We start from the raw sequence: 17,727 nt of genomic DNA on the forward strand, positions 1-17,727 counted from the left end.
CTTGCATGCGTTGCCCTTCCACGTGCTCCTTGCTGTGAATGCCAGGTATAGGGGCCATTTTGTTTGTTAGCAATATTCCCTTGCCTCCTAGCTTCAGAATTCATTAGGCTTCCTGTATCCCAGCTACAGAATACAATAAGCAGCAATAGCCTCCTGTGTTCTAGCTACAGAATACACTAAGCAACACTAACATCCTGTGTCCTTGCTACTGAATATAACAAGTGGCAATAACATCCTGCGTCCTAGTTACAGAATTTAGTAGGCGCCAATAGCCTCCTGTGTCCTAGTTACAGAATTTAGTAGGCGGCAATAGCCTCCTGCGTCCTAGTTACAGAATTTAGTAGGCGGCAATAGCCTCCTGTGTCCTAGTTACAGAATTTTTTAGGCGGCAATAGCCTCCTGCGTCCTAGTTACAGAATTTAGTAGGCGACAATAGCCTCCTGCTTCCTAGTTACAGAATTTAGTAGGCGGCAATAGCCTCCTGCGTCCTAGTTATAGAATTTAGTAGGCGGCAATAGCCTCCTGCGTCCTAGTTACAGAATTTAGTAGGTGCCAATAGCCTCCTGCGTCCTAGTTACATAGGCGGCAATAGCCTCCTGTGTCCTAGTTACAGAATTTTTTAGGCGGCAATAGCCTCCTGCGTCCTAGTTACAGAATTTAACGGGCGGCAATAGCCTCCTGCGTCCTAGTTACAGAATTTAGTAGGCGGCAATAGCCTCCTGCGTCCTAGTTACAGAATTTAGTAGGCGCCAATAGCCTCCTGCATCCTAGTTACAGAATTTATTAGCGGCAATAGCCTCCTGCGTGCTAGTTGCAGAATACAATACGCTGCACTAGCCCGTGTGTGTGTTTTAATGCATGTTCTTATTGCCAGCAACATCCTGTATTGATGATACCTTGCCCATATGCCCCAAGGGTCTCATTAGTAAAATCCTAATCGATTTCCAAGCTGGAATATAACATAATCAGGAATATTTCATTTCAGAATGTCTCTTTATAGAGCATAGATTTGATGAACACAAGCCATATTGTACACAGAGATATGAGATATCCGATCCCATTCATTTCTGTCACTATCACACTCTTCTCTCTACTTCAGTCTCTGCTCTCGCCCTGTCGCCCACCGCCTGCTTGTACTGCGCATGTGCAGTGCACTAGAACCCGTTCGGAGAGGAAGTTGTCATCTTGCTGTCACCGCAGCTCGGGCGTTCGGTAAGTAGAGCGCTGTACATTAATGCATGCTAGACAGGTCAGCTTTCATCAGTGTCAACAGCACTGTCTGCTAACTTTACTCTCCAGCTCTATTCTGCCAATTCTGATTGGTTCAAGCTTTAGCCCCGCCTACCTACCATCTGCTCCTGACAGTGCTTTGTTTGGTAATAATTGTATCGTCATCGTGTCATCATTGTGTCATCATCGTGTCTCTGATGATGAAAAGGGATACTTGTGTAAGGAGCTAGACAGTCTACATGTAGTGAATGTCTATATACAAATAGACATTGATGGGTGAAGAATGAATGTAGCACATAATATAATGTAATGTACGTCATAGGCTGTGTGCTAGGGCTGGATCACACAAAGCAATGACAGGCTCTTCTCTTGTATCTGTACATCAAGCCGTTACCTGTCGTGAGAGACAACATTAGACGCAGATTGCATTGTTGCATGAGAGCATCTATGGGAACAGCCGTGACACCTATGGAAACATCCGTGGCGTCTATGAGAACAGCCATGGTACTAGCCCTGCATTCTGGAGTGGAAACCTGGATACCCCATTTAAACCCTGTAAAGGGAAAAAGCACATCCAGCCAAACACGAAAGTGTGAGGCATATACAGCGGGTGAGTGTAATCACATAAGGGGAAAGGAGTCACATCTAGAGCGGTGTGGTGGAGGAGTGTAGATGTAATCTGCTGTTTATTCAAGAGACACTGGTTAAACGTTTTTTTCACTATTCCATTATTTGGATTATGATCTGAAGATTCAACGTATGGACTATGATTTTACTGGGATACATTATATTCTCAGGAGCTTTTCACAGTGGTGTTGGTAACAATGTTCTTGGGAAGTGGACATTGTTTGATAGAACTTGAAACAATTCATTTGATTCTCGTTACTTGTTTATTTATTTTTAGTGTTGAATAATATTTAGTCACAGGATATTTTTTTCAACAGATCGTATATATTTGTTATCACTATTCATCTGGTGATATGCACTATATAATAATTTGTGTTAATTAATTTTGATACAAACTATTAATTAATTTTTTCTATTTTCTGTATGCTCGGGGCAGGGCTTGCACAGTGTAGTAACATTTAGTAATTCATGTTCACTGGATTGGGTCTATTATCTTTAATATTTTTGAATTCACTGGTGTGGATTTATATTCACCGCCGCTTTTTCTACTGTTTAGATAAGGAATACTGTACACATTTTGTTTTTTTAAAGTGGCGGCTTAGTGTATAGGGTTTTGTTTAGCGCAGTGGTGATACACAATAGATGTACTGTGACCTACTGAAGCAAAGCATGATCCCCTCCCTTCAGAGACTGGGCCGCAGGGCAGTATTCCAACATAACAACCCCAAACACACCTCCAAGACGACCACTGCCATGGTAAAGAAGAAAAAGGTAAAGGTGATGGACTGGCCAAGCATGTCTCCAGACCTAAACCCTACTGAGCATCTGTGGGGCATCCTCAAACGGAAGGTGGAGGAGCGCAAGGTCTCCAACATCCACCAGCTCTGTGATGTCGTCATGGAGGAGTGGAAGAGGACTCCAGTGGCAACCTGTGAAGCTCTGGTGAACTCCATGCCCAAGAGGGTTAAGTCAGTGCTGGAAAATAATGGTGTCCACAAAAAATATTGACACTTTGGGCCCAATTTGGACATTTTCACTTAGGGTTGTACTCACTTTTGTTGCCAGCGGTTTAGATATTAATGGCTGTGTGTTGAGTTATTTTGAAAGGACAGCAAATTTACACTGTTATACAAGATGTACACTCACTACTTTACATTGTAGAAAAGTGTCATTTGTTCAGTATTGTCACATGAAAAGATATAATAAAATATTTACAAAAGTGTGAGGGGTGTACTCACTTTTGTGATATACTGTAGCTCCGGCTCCCTAGGCTCTTTCTCCAGTTCTGGTCTGTACCAAGTTATGGACCTTTCGGCTGCAGAGCTGGAGGAAGTAGCAATGAACTAGGACTACAGTCTTACCAGCGATTAAGGCAGGTGCAAAGGGTAGCGACAGTGCCTTTTCTTCAATGTTGTCACATGAAAAGATATAATAATAATAATAATTTACAAAAATGTGAGGGGCGTACTCACTTTTGTGAGATACTGTACATTGGAACAAGTGCAGTTTGCCCTCATTCCTCAGCAGCTCTGACGGTGAATTTTCAATCTTGGCACAGGCTCTCTTCTGTCCCCTGCAGGCTGGAGGGAGGAGAAAACGGAATCCTCTTTGCAGTAGAAACTGGTCTCTGCTCCTTCTGACAGGAGTGATGCTACAGTCACTCCTGTCAGTGCGGAGCAGCCAGGGCACTTACCCTGGGATAAAGGTTTTACAAGAATAATCATTGTGGGCACCCCTGTCAGTGCTAAATTATTTGTCCAACCCTCTTAACTGATACATTTGCAGGACAGCGTGTTCTGTTGAAAAACAACAGACTTGCTGGCCAGATCACCCGAGGAACAAAGGGTCTGTTCAACAAGCATGGTTCCTTATGATACTTTTTTTATGCTGTATCTTACACTAAAATGAAACTTCTTTTTATTTAGGATCAAAAAAGAGAACAAGGAAACAAATCACAACATGTTTTCGAATCAAGAAGGAAAAAAAAAAAAAAAAAAGAAACGCTTAGTTGCCAATTATTTTGTGTCTCTTCCGATTACAAATGAAAAGGTATATCTTCAACAGTGAATGTATAATATAGCACTTCTGTTCAAAGTGATGTATAAGTCAACAAGATGGATGCAGTTATAATCACTACTCTGTTGACAATAAACACAAGACAGATTGCACACTCACAGTACACATCTGAGACTTTTTATTTTAAAATCATATGCTGTATGTGTTAAGGATCAGTGCAGGAATAACCTTGTGCAGTGTAATGAAGGTGGGTGCTGTTTTTTCCAGTTCTTCATTGATGGCATAATGGGGTTGATCCAATGGTGTTTATTGAGTAGAGCATATTTGCTTGCATTTTTACTTTGCATGGCAATTTTCACTTAGCTTAGTTATATTCCACAACTTTCTAAAATTATAAAAGGGGACACCTTTAGTACACCTTTAGTACACCTTTAGTACACGGGACACATCCCTGCCATGGCCCTGGTTTTGCAGACCACAAAGATCTAATATGCAGAAAATGATGGGCTGAACCACACAAATGCTGTTTTGACCTCTATTTTTCCCTAATGCCGCGTACGTACGGGCGGACTTTTTTCGACAGCAAAGTTCCGACAGAACGAATCCGTCGGACAATTCGATCCTGTGTGGGCTTAATCGGACCTTTGCTGTTGAAAAATCAGACAGACTTTAGATTTAGAACATGTTTCAAATCTTTCCGACAGACTCGAGTCTGGTTGAAAAAAACATTTGTCTGTATGCCAGTCCGACGGACGCATACCGACGCTAGGGCAGCTATTGGCTGCTGGCTATGAACTTCCTTATTGTAGTCCGGTCGTACGTCATCACGGTCGAATCCGTCAAACTTTGGTGTGATTGTGTGTGTCAAAGTCCGTCGGGAAGACCGTCAGACCTAGTCTGTCGGAAAGTCCGGTTGCATGTACACGGCATAATATTGACTTCTCAAAATAGCAAAAAAAGATGTATAGTCCTCCAAATGAGAGAACGTTGGTAGCTATGGCTTAGTGAATGTGGTGAGAATTCACTATGCACAAAATACTCAATCAATGGTAAAAAGTGAAACATTCAGGTTGGGTTCACACTGTGTGCAGCCCATGACACAGCAGGGGTTCCAGTGCATCCCTGTTCTCAGTTTCAGGTCCAGATTTTTGGGCGAATTCAGACCTGAAACTGAGCCAAAGGACTCTTCTGTGCGCTCCGTGGCCACCCCGGAGATGTGTGAACCATTGAGAGCCAGTCACACTCTCCTGTCATGTGAATTGAATGGGGAATCTCCAATAAATAAGCAAATGCGTGGCTCCCCTCAAAATCCATGCCCAACCATTAATCCAAGCATGCAACCCCCCTTTTCTCCCGAACAATACCAAATCACTTGCACCATGAAGGGGGTGCCACCCCCCCCGCATGTGAATGAGTAAGGGCTACAAAAAAGACTTAATCTAGAAATAAAGATACCCAAATGTTTTACGAGACCATATTAAAGAAAATAAAGACCAAAACAAGTCCCTCATTGTGGCTAAATTTAGGCATTGAGGTAACCCCTCCACTACTTACATAGCCATGTAAATGGACCAAGTGATATAAGTGGTTGGTAAGGATGCGGAGGGTGCAAGTACCCGCTGCTTCCTTAGCAACCAATGACAATTGGAATCTGTCACACTCATCTGTGCTGAACACCCAAAACATTCGGTGTTCAGACAAACATCTGAACAGCCAGTGTTCTGACTGAACTTGTGTTTGGGCTCAACACTGAGTTCATCCCTTCTTGCAAATGATTGGATGGTGGAAGTCAGCACAGTTTCACCTCATTCTCTTGCAAAGCAGATGGTTGCTTTGCTAAGTGAACAGCCTAGATACTCTTTTAGTAAACCAACCCCAATGATTGCTACCCCATGTTTGTAGAAAATATAGTACCATGATCACAGCCTAATGTTTTATAATCTTTGGATATTTCTCTAACAGTTGCAAAAAAAATGCAATATATTTAAAGCCTAAGTTGAATTAAAAAATATTATGGCAGTTGGGATAGGAGGGGCGGGGCTCGGTGGAGAAAGAATTTTATCAAAACCAAGAGACACATCATACAGATAGTACGTAAAATCGCTTATGCTGTTTTTTTGGTTTATTTTATCTAAACTTAGGCTTTAAGGCCCTTCATTTTATAAGGCTGATTTCCCCCAAGTGGGAAAAGTGATTTGAGCAGCACAGGTTACAGGTATATTGGGATAGATTTTACCAAATACGCGTATTGAGTAGAGAGACAGCCATGGAGATTATAAATGTCCAAAAAAATCTGGAAACTGTTTTTTGAAGCCCAAACCTGGCCAAAGATTATGCTACTTTTTACCTTGCAATGCAGGTATTAGATGCGTCCAAAGGCGTGTCAAAAAGGGTCTCCTCCAGTAGTGAGATACAAGGGTGGGTTGCAAAGTAATGTCCACAGTTTTCTGTGGACATTAATTTCATTAATTTATTTATTTTATATTTGCCTGTTGATCCTTTATTATATTTTTTTGGGTGTTGCATAGCTTGATTTACTTTAAAGCTTCACTTTTACTATTTCCCTTATTTTGTATAATTTGCATGGACATTAATTTTTTATATACGTATATATAGTTTCATGTGGTCACTCAACATAAATGGTCCAGATAGGACGTAGTATATTTTAGCACCTATAGGGTTCGCAGGCACAAATTGCACTTTATCACTGGGCACCTTGCTACTATTATGTTGCACTTTACTATAAAATATTTTATTATAAAACAACATTTATATTTTATCCACCCTAATTATTCATTATACACAATTGTATATCACTGACCCTCTTTTTATATATGTGACTATTGTGATACAGACCTAGTATAGGTATATGAAGGGAGTATATTGCATCATAATAAACAGATGATTCTTTTAGACCCTTAATTACAGTGTGGTTTTTCTAAAAAAAATTATAACTTAATACGTAGAACTACTTATGAGGTATATATTAATCTCTTGCAGAAACTCCTCTGGGGGTTTTTTCATTGGGGAGGCTGCAACCAATTTTGTGTGACCTAAGCGCGGCTTTATATAATACTAAAATCGTTGCAAATTAATGCCCCGTACACACGATAGAATTTTCGGATGGCAAAAATGTTCGATGGGAGCTTGTTGTCGGAAATTAGGACTGTGTGTAGGATCCATTGGACATTTTCCATCGGAAATTTCCAACACACAAAATTTGAGATCTGGATCCCAAATTTTCCAACAACAAAATGTGTACACAATTTCGACGCACAAAGTTCCACGCATGCTCGGAATCAAGCAGAAAAGCCACACTGGCTATTAAACTTAATTTTTCTCGGCTCGTTGTATGTGTTGTATGTCACTGCGATCTTGATGTTCGGAATTTCCGACAAGATTTGTGTGACCGTGTGTATGCAAGACAAGTTTGAGCCAACATCCGTCGGAAAAAAAAACATGTATTTTCATGTCGTGTGTACAGGGCATAAGAGGGTTTTTTTTTCCAATGACAGGTAAACTATGGAGGAGTTTCCTGTGACATCACTGCTCATATTTCATGTTGGCCAGTATATTCTCTGAGTGGAAGCAGACCTGCCTTTCTACATGTGGTTATTTGGAGAAAAAAAAATTGCAAATTTATTTCCAGATAGAAAAATGCAATTTTAGTTACATAGATTTCAAGTGAGAGAGAGAACTGTCACTTTATTTTCATGCTTAGATTCTTGAAAATATCCAGATTTTTCAAGACCATGTTGTACAAAAGGATGACCGCTTTTCTTCAGTGATGAAAAACAAGGGCTCGTATCACCTTACTCTCTGCCTGATGCAAATCAACAGAGAAGAAGATGTGAGCACGTAAGGATTCTGTAGTCAAATAAGCTGTTATGGTTATTTATTTTTCTCTTTCCAAAGAAAACTGATACCATATAAAAAAATTAAAGCTTTATATTAATAATAATAAAGGACTACATACATGTTAACTTGAGATGTGAAAGCAGATGGGTCCCCTTTGTTATTGAATGGTAACAAATGGGGTTCATGTATAAAGGAACCTGCAATAAAATCAGTGTATGTTGCCTAGAGCAATGGTCATCAACCCTGTCCTCAGGGCCCACTAACAGGCCAGGTTTGCAAGATAACTGAAATACATTGCAGGTGATATCATTTGCTGCTCAGTGATTGTAGTATTCTAGTCTGCATCTCCCCAAGATAATACATAAAACCTGGCCTGTTTGTGGGCCCTGAGGACAGGGTTGATGACCACTGGCCTACAGGGACTCGTTTCTCCCTTTCTTTTTGAAACCTACATTGAAACCAGAAGGAATATGTTTGCTTTGAGCAACACATAGTAACATAGTTCAGTGGAAAAAATACACACATTTATGGAGTTCGGGCAATAACAGAAAACCTCTATATACAGAACACTATACCCACCATTCATCCAGAGGAAGGCAAAAAAAAAAACCTGTCCACCATGACCATGGTCCAACTTGCTGCAACAATAAAAAAAAAAAGCTTCCCATTAGCCTATAGAAACTCAGTATTCCCTAGATTAACAAACCCTAGTGTTATTACTTATATATGGTAATATCCCATTATAGTTTGTGCATTTAGGAACACATCCATCTCTTTTTAAAAACAATATACTGAACTGGCCAGAACTAGTTCCTGAAGGAATGGCTCTTAGCCCTTGTACACACGGTTGGAAATTCCGAAGGAAAATGTCCGATCGTACCGCGTTGTCAGATAATCCGACCGTGTGTGGGCTCCATCTGACTTTTTCCGTCAGAATGTCCGACCAACAAAGTTTGAGAGCTGGATATAAAATTTTCCGGCAACATGATCCGATTGGACTTTATCCAATCGTTTTAAGAGAATTCCGATCGGACAAAGTGCCACGCATGTTCAGATCAAATTACGAGACCAAAGCTATTGGCTACTAGCCTGAATGTAGCCCCGTCGTAATGCCCGAACGTCATCACGTTCCGTACGATCGGATTTTCCGGCAACTTTGTCCGACCATGCGTATGCAACACCAGTTTCGGACAAAATCTGTCTGAAAAAATCTGCCGGATTTGTCCGACCGTGTGTACAAGGGCTTACTGTAAAGAAGACGTTTAGTATGTGAAGGTTAAGCCTGCTTTGCCCCCATGTCCTCTGTGAACAACACTTTCTCCAGTCCCCCATATCGTTTTTGAGAACTGGTGCCCAAAACTGAACTGTATATTCCAGATGGTGTCTTACTAATGATTTGTACAGGGGCAAAATGATATCTCTCCCACATTTTTTATTTCAAACATGAGGGGAAAATCAATAGGTTCACATACGGGCCTGTGTGGATGATAAGGCTGCCACCTCTTTTGTGAAAACAATACTGGACTTAATATCTTTTGCCTTTTAATTACTTTGCAGTCCAGTCATATTTTTACCATCTTGGCCAGAAAAATACCAACCAGGTGGGAACCCAAATCAATAGGCTTTTGTTCACATGGGAATTGCCCTTCTCCTCATACAAGTCTATGAAAGTGCAAAAGCAGCTTAAAGCTGGTTAAATACCAGTCAGCTGTTTTCTCAACAGGGCCAGGAGGATCCGTTCATAGCGTCTGTATCAATCTCAGAAAGCCAATTTACAAACGCCAGTGTTGTCATGAAAGGAACCATCAAATTTTTTTTTCTGTGCTCCCCTGTGGTGAATAGTGTGGCCAGGGAGTAAACGGAAGGTAAGTATACATCTGTTGAGTTGCACTCACATGCATTTTATCTATTTTTTTTTTTCCTAGAGCAATTGATGCACTTTTGGAGAGTAAGGTGAAGATTGAGAACATTCTGCAGGGAAAAAATTTGGTCCTTCAGTTTCTTGGTGTATCTGATTTTTTTAATCAAGTTGTCTTTGCAAAGATAGCTGAGGATTCTTCAAAAGCTAAGCTTAAAGAAATTACTGGTAAGAGTAGACCACAAAAAAAAAAAAATCAGTAAATAGTGATAATTTAGGTTTCGTGTTTAATGTAGCACCTGTTGATATGTTGCACCCCTTTCATATTTCCATTTTTATTTAGAAAATAGTATTCCATGGGACATCACTAATAGGGCTGCTTCTTCTTTACATAAATACTGGGTGTTATTTTTTTAACCACTTGCTTACTGGGCACTTAAACCCCCCTCCTATCCAGACCAATTTTCAGCTTTCAGCGCTGATGCACTTTGAATGACAATTGCGCGGTCATACAACACTGTACCCAAATTACATTTTTATAATTTTTTTCCCCCAAATAGAGCTTTCTTTTGGTGGTGTTTTATAGGGGTGTAACGGATCGTCACCGATCCGTGATCCGAACGGGTCAACCCGCTCGGATCGGCACATGCCGCGATCCGCCGTCTCGGCCTTAGGACAGGCCACGGCTTCGGCCTAGCTCCGAAGCGGCGGCCATCTTTCTACACCCAGGCTGTTTACACTGATCGCTCCGATGGATGTCATGACGCCGGTTCCTCTCTCCCCTCTCTGTACTAACCTGTACAGTGGAGGGGAGAGATCCTGAGATGGAAGCAGCCATCCCTCCATACCCTGCAGTACCCTGCCAATACTCTAGCAATACTCTGCAGTACCCCAATACTCTGCAGTACCCCAATACTCTAGCAATACTCTAGCAATACCCCAATACTCTTGCAATACTCTGCGATACCCTGCCAATACTCTAGCGATACCCTGCCAATACCCTGCCAATACTCTGCGATACCCTGCCAATACTCTAGCAATACTCTGCGATACCCAGCCAATACTCTAGCGATACCCAGCCAATACTCTAGCGATACCCAGCCAATACTCTAGCGATACCCAGCCGTGCCCAGCCTTACTCAGCCATGCCCAGCCTTACTCAGCCGTGCCCAGCCATACACAGCCGTGCCCAGCCATACTCAGCCATACCCAGCTATGCTCAGCCGTACCCAGCCAATATTACAGTGGGGGAGATTGTGGATATTATAGTGGGGACTATATGGTGGTGGAATTTTCACAGGTTTTTGCAAATTAAATTATTATTTGCTGATCTGAGGAACGATCCGATCCGTGAGTTTTTTGATCCGTTGCACCCCTAGTGTTTTATCACCTGTGCGATAAAAAAAAAAAAGTAAAAATACAGGTTAAAATAAATAAATAAATATATATATATATATATATATATATATATATATATATATATATATATATATAATTTATTATTTTGTTCTAAAATTTTAAAGCGGGTGATTTTTGTCCGTCATTGTACGCTGATGAGGTGGCAGTGATGGGCATTGATGGGTGGCAGTGATCGGCACTGATCGGTTATACTGATAGGCAGCACTTCTATGGGGCACTAATTGGCACCACTGGTGGGCATTGATAAGTGGCACTTGTGGGCATTGATAGGTGGCACTTGTGGGCACTGTCAGATGGCATAAATGAGGAAGACCTCTTCCCTTTGGGACCGATGTCCCATTAAGATGAGCCAGTGATCAGCGTTTTTTTTTCTCCTCTGCTGTCAGCGTGAGGAGAAAAATTTAATGATCACGAGCTTTTGTTTTGATCATGTGATCAGCTGTCATTGGCTGACAGCTGATCACATGGTAAGGGACCGGGAATGGCCCCTTACTTGGATCAGTGAACACCCGAGTCTCAGTGACTCGGTGATCACAGCGTGCTCCGTGTGCACCCTGTAGGGCGTGCACAGGGAGCGTGCACAGGAGAGGCCGTCATATGATGGGCGCTATGGCCGTCATTCGGCCATAGCGCAGATGTCAAGTGGTTAAATTAGGAAGTGTATAAACTAGAACTTCACTAACTGAAAAATAGTGATAGGGGAACCTTTGTAGCCAGCATATACCTGATAACTATTGCTTTCTGGTCAGCAGTCCTTTAAAAAACACATTCACATTCCTAAAATAATCTTTTTCCTGCTGTCCCTCACCCTTCTGAATCGAATACCTTATAATGATTCCCCAAGCTTTGTACACATCCTTCTTGGCAATACTATTTCCCTAATGGCCATGCTTGCTCAGTTGCATCCCATAAAGATGAATGGCGTTATCCCCCATACGGGCCTCAGCGCAAGTGTGAATGAGGCATAATAATAAACTAGATCGCTAAAGACGGCAAACACAGCAGCTGAAGGAAGATACATGTTTTTATCCATACCGTTTTGTAAGAAGCCAAAAATGTGTTTTACATATCATTTTGTATATACAAAGGCACAAGACTAGACAGCATAAGGACATCTAGTGCCCAAAGAACAGCTACAATCATTTAAAAAGCAATATGAGATACATTGTTCTGAGGCCACCTAGTGTTCATTTTATGTAGTTGCATAAATGTACAAACAAAAGGCAAAGTTATAGCTTTATAATATAAAAAGAGAAGGGCACTTTCTGTTTGCTTTCATCAGTATTGGAGGATTCTTGCATAAATGTAGTGCTACACCATTCAGATGCATGCACTACCTGTGTCTAAACTCTATTGCTCACTATTACACTCCTTCTCTTACTGCTCTGCTTTGCAGTGTTACCCTTCCAATGTGAGCCTTTTTTCTGTTCCTCTGCTCTCATTTTTAGCATAGATCCGACTGTCACTTGTAAGCACAGAAGCATTCTATGTTTACAATGACAGCTTTCCTCTCAGCGGCTCTCACAGATCCCTGCCTGCCCTGCACTCATGACAGGTACAAGGAAGATGCAGGTGCAGTGTGGTCATAGGTGGAGTGGGGCATCATGTGGTAGGCTGTACTGTGATCCTCATCTGTGCCAGGTGCACAGATGCCAACCAATGATCTTGCTGCAAGTCGGAGAAAGGCAGAGCCGCCTACACTGCAGAGAGGTACTAGAGCCGGGTCGGATAATTTTTGACAAGGAGAGATGTGAGGAAGCTTTGAGATGGGAAAGATGAGGGCTGTGGAGGATGGTGTGTGCAGAAGTGGGGGATGGGGGTGCAGAGGTCAGAACTGAGGAAGGGTGGAAATGAGATGTGGACAGCCTGTAAAAGAGAGCTGAAATCTGCACACTATGCAGAGCACACCTCTAAACCCTGCACTCCTTAACCCTAAACTTTTGTATATAGTACACCCCCCAACTCTCCAGCCTGTACGTAGCACAACCCTGAGCTCTGCACTCTGTACATAGGGCGCCCCGAAACTGCTCTCTGTACATAGTGCATCCCTGAACTCTGTACACAGTGCACCCCTGAACTCTGCACTCTGTACATAGTGCACCCCTTAACTATGCATTCTGTATATAGCGCACCCCTGAACCCTGCACTCTATATATATCACACCCCACGATCTCTGCACTCTGTACATAGCGCACCCCTGAATTCTGCACTCTGTACATAGCGCACCCCTGAACTCTTCACTCTGTACATAGCGCACCCCTGAACTCTGCACTCTGTACATAGCGCACCCCTGAACTCTGCACTCTGTACATAGCGCACCCCTGAACTCTGCACTCTGTACATAGCGCACCCCTGAACTCTGCACTATGTATTTAGCGCACCCCTGAACGCTTCACTATGTATTTAGCGCATCCCTGAACGCTGCACTCTGTGCATAGAGAACCCCTGAACTCTGCACTCTGTATATAGCGCACCCCTGAACCCTGCACCCTCTACGTAGTGCACCTCTGAACCCCACACATAATGCTCACCTGGTATTCATTGTCCATTTAAGATCCTTCCACTGTTAGTGCAATTTGACCACACCTGCCATTTGATGCAGTTCAGTGTGGGGGTATTGTGGTTGAGTTTGAGAAAAAAAAAAGCTCTGGATACATTTATATAGTCTTATGCCACGTACACACGATCAGACTATCCGCCCGTGTGTGGGCTCCGGCTGACTTTTTTCCCCCAAAAGTCTGGCGGACTTAGAAAGTAGTTTTGACTCAAAAATTGTCCGCTGGACTATGAATCCGGCGGACAATCCGGCCGTGTGTGTGCTAGTCCGCCGGACTTTTGAAATGAACGGACTTTCCCGCAATGGAGAAAAGTCCGTTCATTTTGAACACAGCTCTAGGTAGCCGGGACTAGCGAAGGAAGTGAGTGTTGCCGCCTTCAGCGGCGAGATTGACACGTCGCTGTCCCCGTCACCTGGTATGGACTTAAAGGGGAAGCCCTACACTGAAAAAATGCCCCCCCCCCCGTCCATATAAGACCCTTATCCAAGCACTCAGCCCGGAAGGTCAGGAAAGGGGGTGGGGACGAACGAGCGCCCCCCCCCCCTCCTGAGCTGTACCAGGCCACGTGCCCTCAACATGGGGGGGTGCTTTGGGGAAGGGAGGGCCCTGTGCCCCCCCACCCCAAAGCACCTTGTCCCCATGTTGATGAGGACAAGGGCCTCTTCCCGACAACCCTGGCCGTTGGTTGTCGGGGTCTGTGGGACGGGGGGCTTATCAGAATCCGGGAGCCCCCTTTAATAAGAAGACCGGGCCACCGCCAGTAAAAGAGCTGGAAGAAGGAGCGAAGGCCCGGCAAGAAGAACCGAAGAGGGGGATAAGACCCCCGAAGTCGGAAGAAGAGGCGGCGGCGGCAATAGAAGACCGGGCCACCGCTAGTAAAAGAGCTAAAGGAAGAAAGCAGAGGCCCTGCAAGAAGAACCGAAGAGGGGGACAAGACCCCCGAAGAGGGGAACAAGACCCCCGAAGTCGGAAGAAGAGCCGGTGGCAACAGAAGACTGGGCCACCGCTAGTAAAAGAGCTAAAGGAAGAAAGCGGAGGCCCGGCAAGAAGAACCGAAGAGGGGGACAAGACCCCCGAAGTCGAAAAAAGACCCCCGGAGCTGTGCAATAAATAATTTTAAACCCTTGTGTGGTGTTTTTTTTTTTTTTTTACCAGGTGAATGGGTAGGGGTACATTGTACCCCATACTCATTCACATAGGGTGGGGGGCTGGTATCTGAGGGCCCCCTTATTAAAGGGGGCTCCCGGATTCCGATAAGCCCCCCGCCCGCAGACCCCGACAACCAACGGCCAGGGTCGTCAGGAAGAGGCCCTTGTCCTCATCAACATGGGGACAAGGTGCTTTGGGGTGGGGGGTCTGCAGGGCCCCCCTTCCCCAAAGCACCCCCCCCCCATTTCGAGGGCATGCGGCCTGGTACGGCTCAGGGGGGGGGGGGGGGGCGCTTGCTCGTCCCCACCCCCTTTCCTGACCAGCCGGGCTACGTGCTCGGATAAGGGTCTTATATGGACCTTGGGGGGGACCCCCACGCCGTTTTTTCGGCGTAGGGCTTTCCCTTTAAGTCCATACCAGGTGACGGAGCCAGCGACGTGTCAATCTCCCCGCCTAAGGTGGCGACATTGACTTCCTTCGCTAGTCCCGGCTACCTGGAGCCGCGTTCAAAATGAACGGACTTTCCTCCGTGTGTGGAGGTCCGTTCATTTTCAAAAGTACGGTGGACTCCCGCAAAAGTCCGGTTGTGTGTGGGCAGGTCCACTTGTTTGGAAAGTCCGGCGGACTTTCCGGCAGTTTCTCCGCCAGACTAAGTCCGCCGGATAGTCTGATCGTGTGTACGTGCCATTACAGATACAACTGGCCCTTTGAGGGCAACCATAATGCTATTGCGGCCCACGATAAGTTTGAGTTTGACACCCCTGTTTTACAGGGTGACAATGTTGTAAAATTCACTGTAGTGTTGTCACCCTGAGAGGCACTGTACCTGTTTGGACTACAGGGCTGCTCTTCTAAGCATGCTGAAGAGCAGGGTTATTAGCATTGCACCTTCACTGCAAACAAGCATTTGTCCAGTGGCCTACCCTGCATTCAAAGGAAGTGACACCATGTGCTCTGTTAGCCCTTGTACACGCGGTCAGAGATTCCGTCGGAATGTGTCCTATTGGACTGTTTTGTCGGATATTCTGACTGTGTGTGGTCTGCATCGGACTGTTTCCGTCGGAGTATCCAAGTTTTCCAACTTGCCGGTAAAATTTTCCGACAAAATGCTCCTATCGGACATACTCCGATCATATGTAGCCTACTCCGACGGACAAAGTGCCACGCATGCTCAGATCAAATTCCTAGACGAAAGCTATTGGCTACTAGCCTGTACGTAGTCCCGTCTAACAAAATAACGTCATCATTATGTACAATCGGATTTTCCGTCAATTTAGTCCGACTGTGTGTATGCAACATCACTTCCGGACCTCTTCCGGAATTAATCCATCGGAATTACTCCGACGGATTTGGTTGTCGGAATCTCCGACCGTGTGTACAAGGGCTTAGTTCCCTCCTGCTGAATCTAGCAGTGAGAGGACATTGACAAAGTCACAAATTTATAGACAAGTAAAAAACAACGTTGGGCCACATAGGAATTTACATTTGATTACTGTCCAATCCTAACTCATAACCCATTATAAATGACCCCCAGTGGTATCTTCTTTTTTATTTGTGAAGCCATCAATTCAATACCTATGTTTTCAAAGCCTTCCTAAGAACACTGAATACTACCTAAAAACATAACTAATGACATTTACTCTTCAATAAAATAACACACCAGTATAAGTTGACATCCTAACCAGCATGTGCAACTAGTTCTCACGATCGGAATTCCCGTCAGGAAAAAGCTCTGATGGTTTTCCCGACGGAATTCTGCTCAAGCTTTCTTGCCTACACACGGTCACACCAAATTTAGTTTAGAATGCGGTGACGTACGACGGGACTAGAAATAGGAAGTTCAATAGCCAGTAGCCAATAGCTTCTGTCTCGTAGTTGAATCTGAGCATGCGTGAGTATTGGCATGTCGGAATTGCATACACACGATCAGAATTTCCGATAGAAAGTTTTTCCATCAGGAAAATTGAGAACATGCAATCAATTTTTGGCTGGTGGAAATTCGGACAGCTAAATTCCGATGGAGCATTCACACGGTCACATTTTCTGATGAAAAGCTCTCATCGGTCTTTTTCTGGTCGGAATTCTGATCGTGTGTACGCGGCATTAGGGGGCATTTTCCTTATTTTTTCAAATGTTTTGTGCTAAGAATGGATACTTTAAAAATATAGTTGCACAGTTTGTTTTTTAACGCTGTTTTCTTTCTGTAACGTGCAGATACTGTAAAAAATACATTCAAAGAAAAAGAGCTTTTTAAAGTGGTAAATAAAAGTTCTATACCACATTTGACACTTATGAAGATGGAAAGTGCACCAGACTTACAAGAGCAGGTGAGTCTTTTAAAGGGGGGTTCTAGAGGTTTTTTTTCACTATCATCTTATCACTTAGTTTCATAGTAAGGTTGAATAAAGACACCAGGTTCAACCTGAGTGAGTGTCTACAATTGTCCCTATCCCTGTACATTGCACACCCACATTGGTCCCTACCCTCAAGGAGCCCACAATCCAAGGTCCCCATTCATATACTAGGGCCAATTTTGGACAGAAGCCAATTAGCCTTCCTGCATGTCTCTGGATTGTGGGAGGAAACTGGAGTACCCAGAGGAAACCCACACAGGCACAGGGAGAACATGCAAACTTCAGGCATGTAGTGACATGGTTAAGATTCAAACCAGCGACCTTTCTTACTGCTAGGTGAGAGTGCTGAACACTACACCACTGTGCCACCCTTCTTCCACATTCATCTGCCTTTCTCCTGTCCACCAACCCTAGAACTATAAAACTATAACAGCAACTCCAAGGCAAGATATTGATGGATTCCTGGGTAGTGCAATGTCATATATTTGCTGCATTAAAACTTTTGGTGCTGCTCAGGGAGGGAGGGCTCAGAATGGTCATGGCAGCTGGGCTAAAGCTACCTGCCCACCAAGAATCCTTGTCATAGCTGGTATTTAATATAATAATATAATATATATATAATAATATATAATATGAAATAAGCCATTTAATCTGCGCT

General features: G+C 43.7%; 1 protein-coding gene across 3 annotated transcripts in view; it reads left to right on the forward strand.

Moving 5' to 3' along the window:
- Window positions 1-997: 997 nt before the first annotated feature.
- Window positions 998-17,727, forward strand: part of LOC143987868 (A-kinase anchor protein 7-like) — a 38,954-nt gene continuing 22,224 nt past the window's right edge. For 2 of the 3 annotated variants that reach the window (XM_077487014.1, XM_077487015.1), the window contains exons 1-5: window positions 998-1,212; window positions 3,783-3,906; window positions 7,595-7,731; window positions 9,657-9,817; window positions 16,930-17,042. In XM_077487014.1, the coding sequence (XP_077343140.1) occupies window positions 1,013-1,212; window positions 3,783-3,906; window positions 7,595-7,731; window positions 9,657-9,817; window positions 16,930-17,042 (735 nt within the window). In that variant the 5' untranslated portion in view covers window positions 998-1,012. Of the gene's footprint in view, window positions 1,213-3,782; window positions 3,907-6,232; window positions 6,292-7,594; window positions 7,732-9,656; window positions 9,818-16,929; window positions 17,043-17,727 lie in introns of all 3 variants that reach the window. The other variant, XM_077487016.1, reaches the window with a different exon arrangement.

The sequence above is a fragment of the Lithobates pipiens genome, unplaced genomic scaffold (genome assembly GCF_037356315.1).
Source record: "Lithobates pipiens isolate NorthernLeopardFrog02 unplaced genomic scaffold, aLitPip1_a1.2 Scaffold_18, whole genome shotgun sequence".
NCBI classification, from domain to species: domain Eukaryota; kingdom Metazoa; phylum Chordata; class Amphibia; order Anura; family Ranidae; genus Lithobates; species Lithobates pipiens.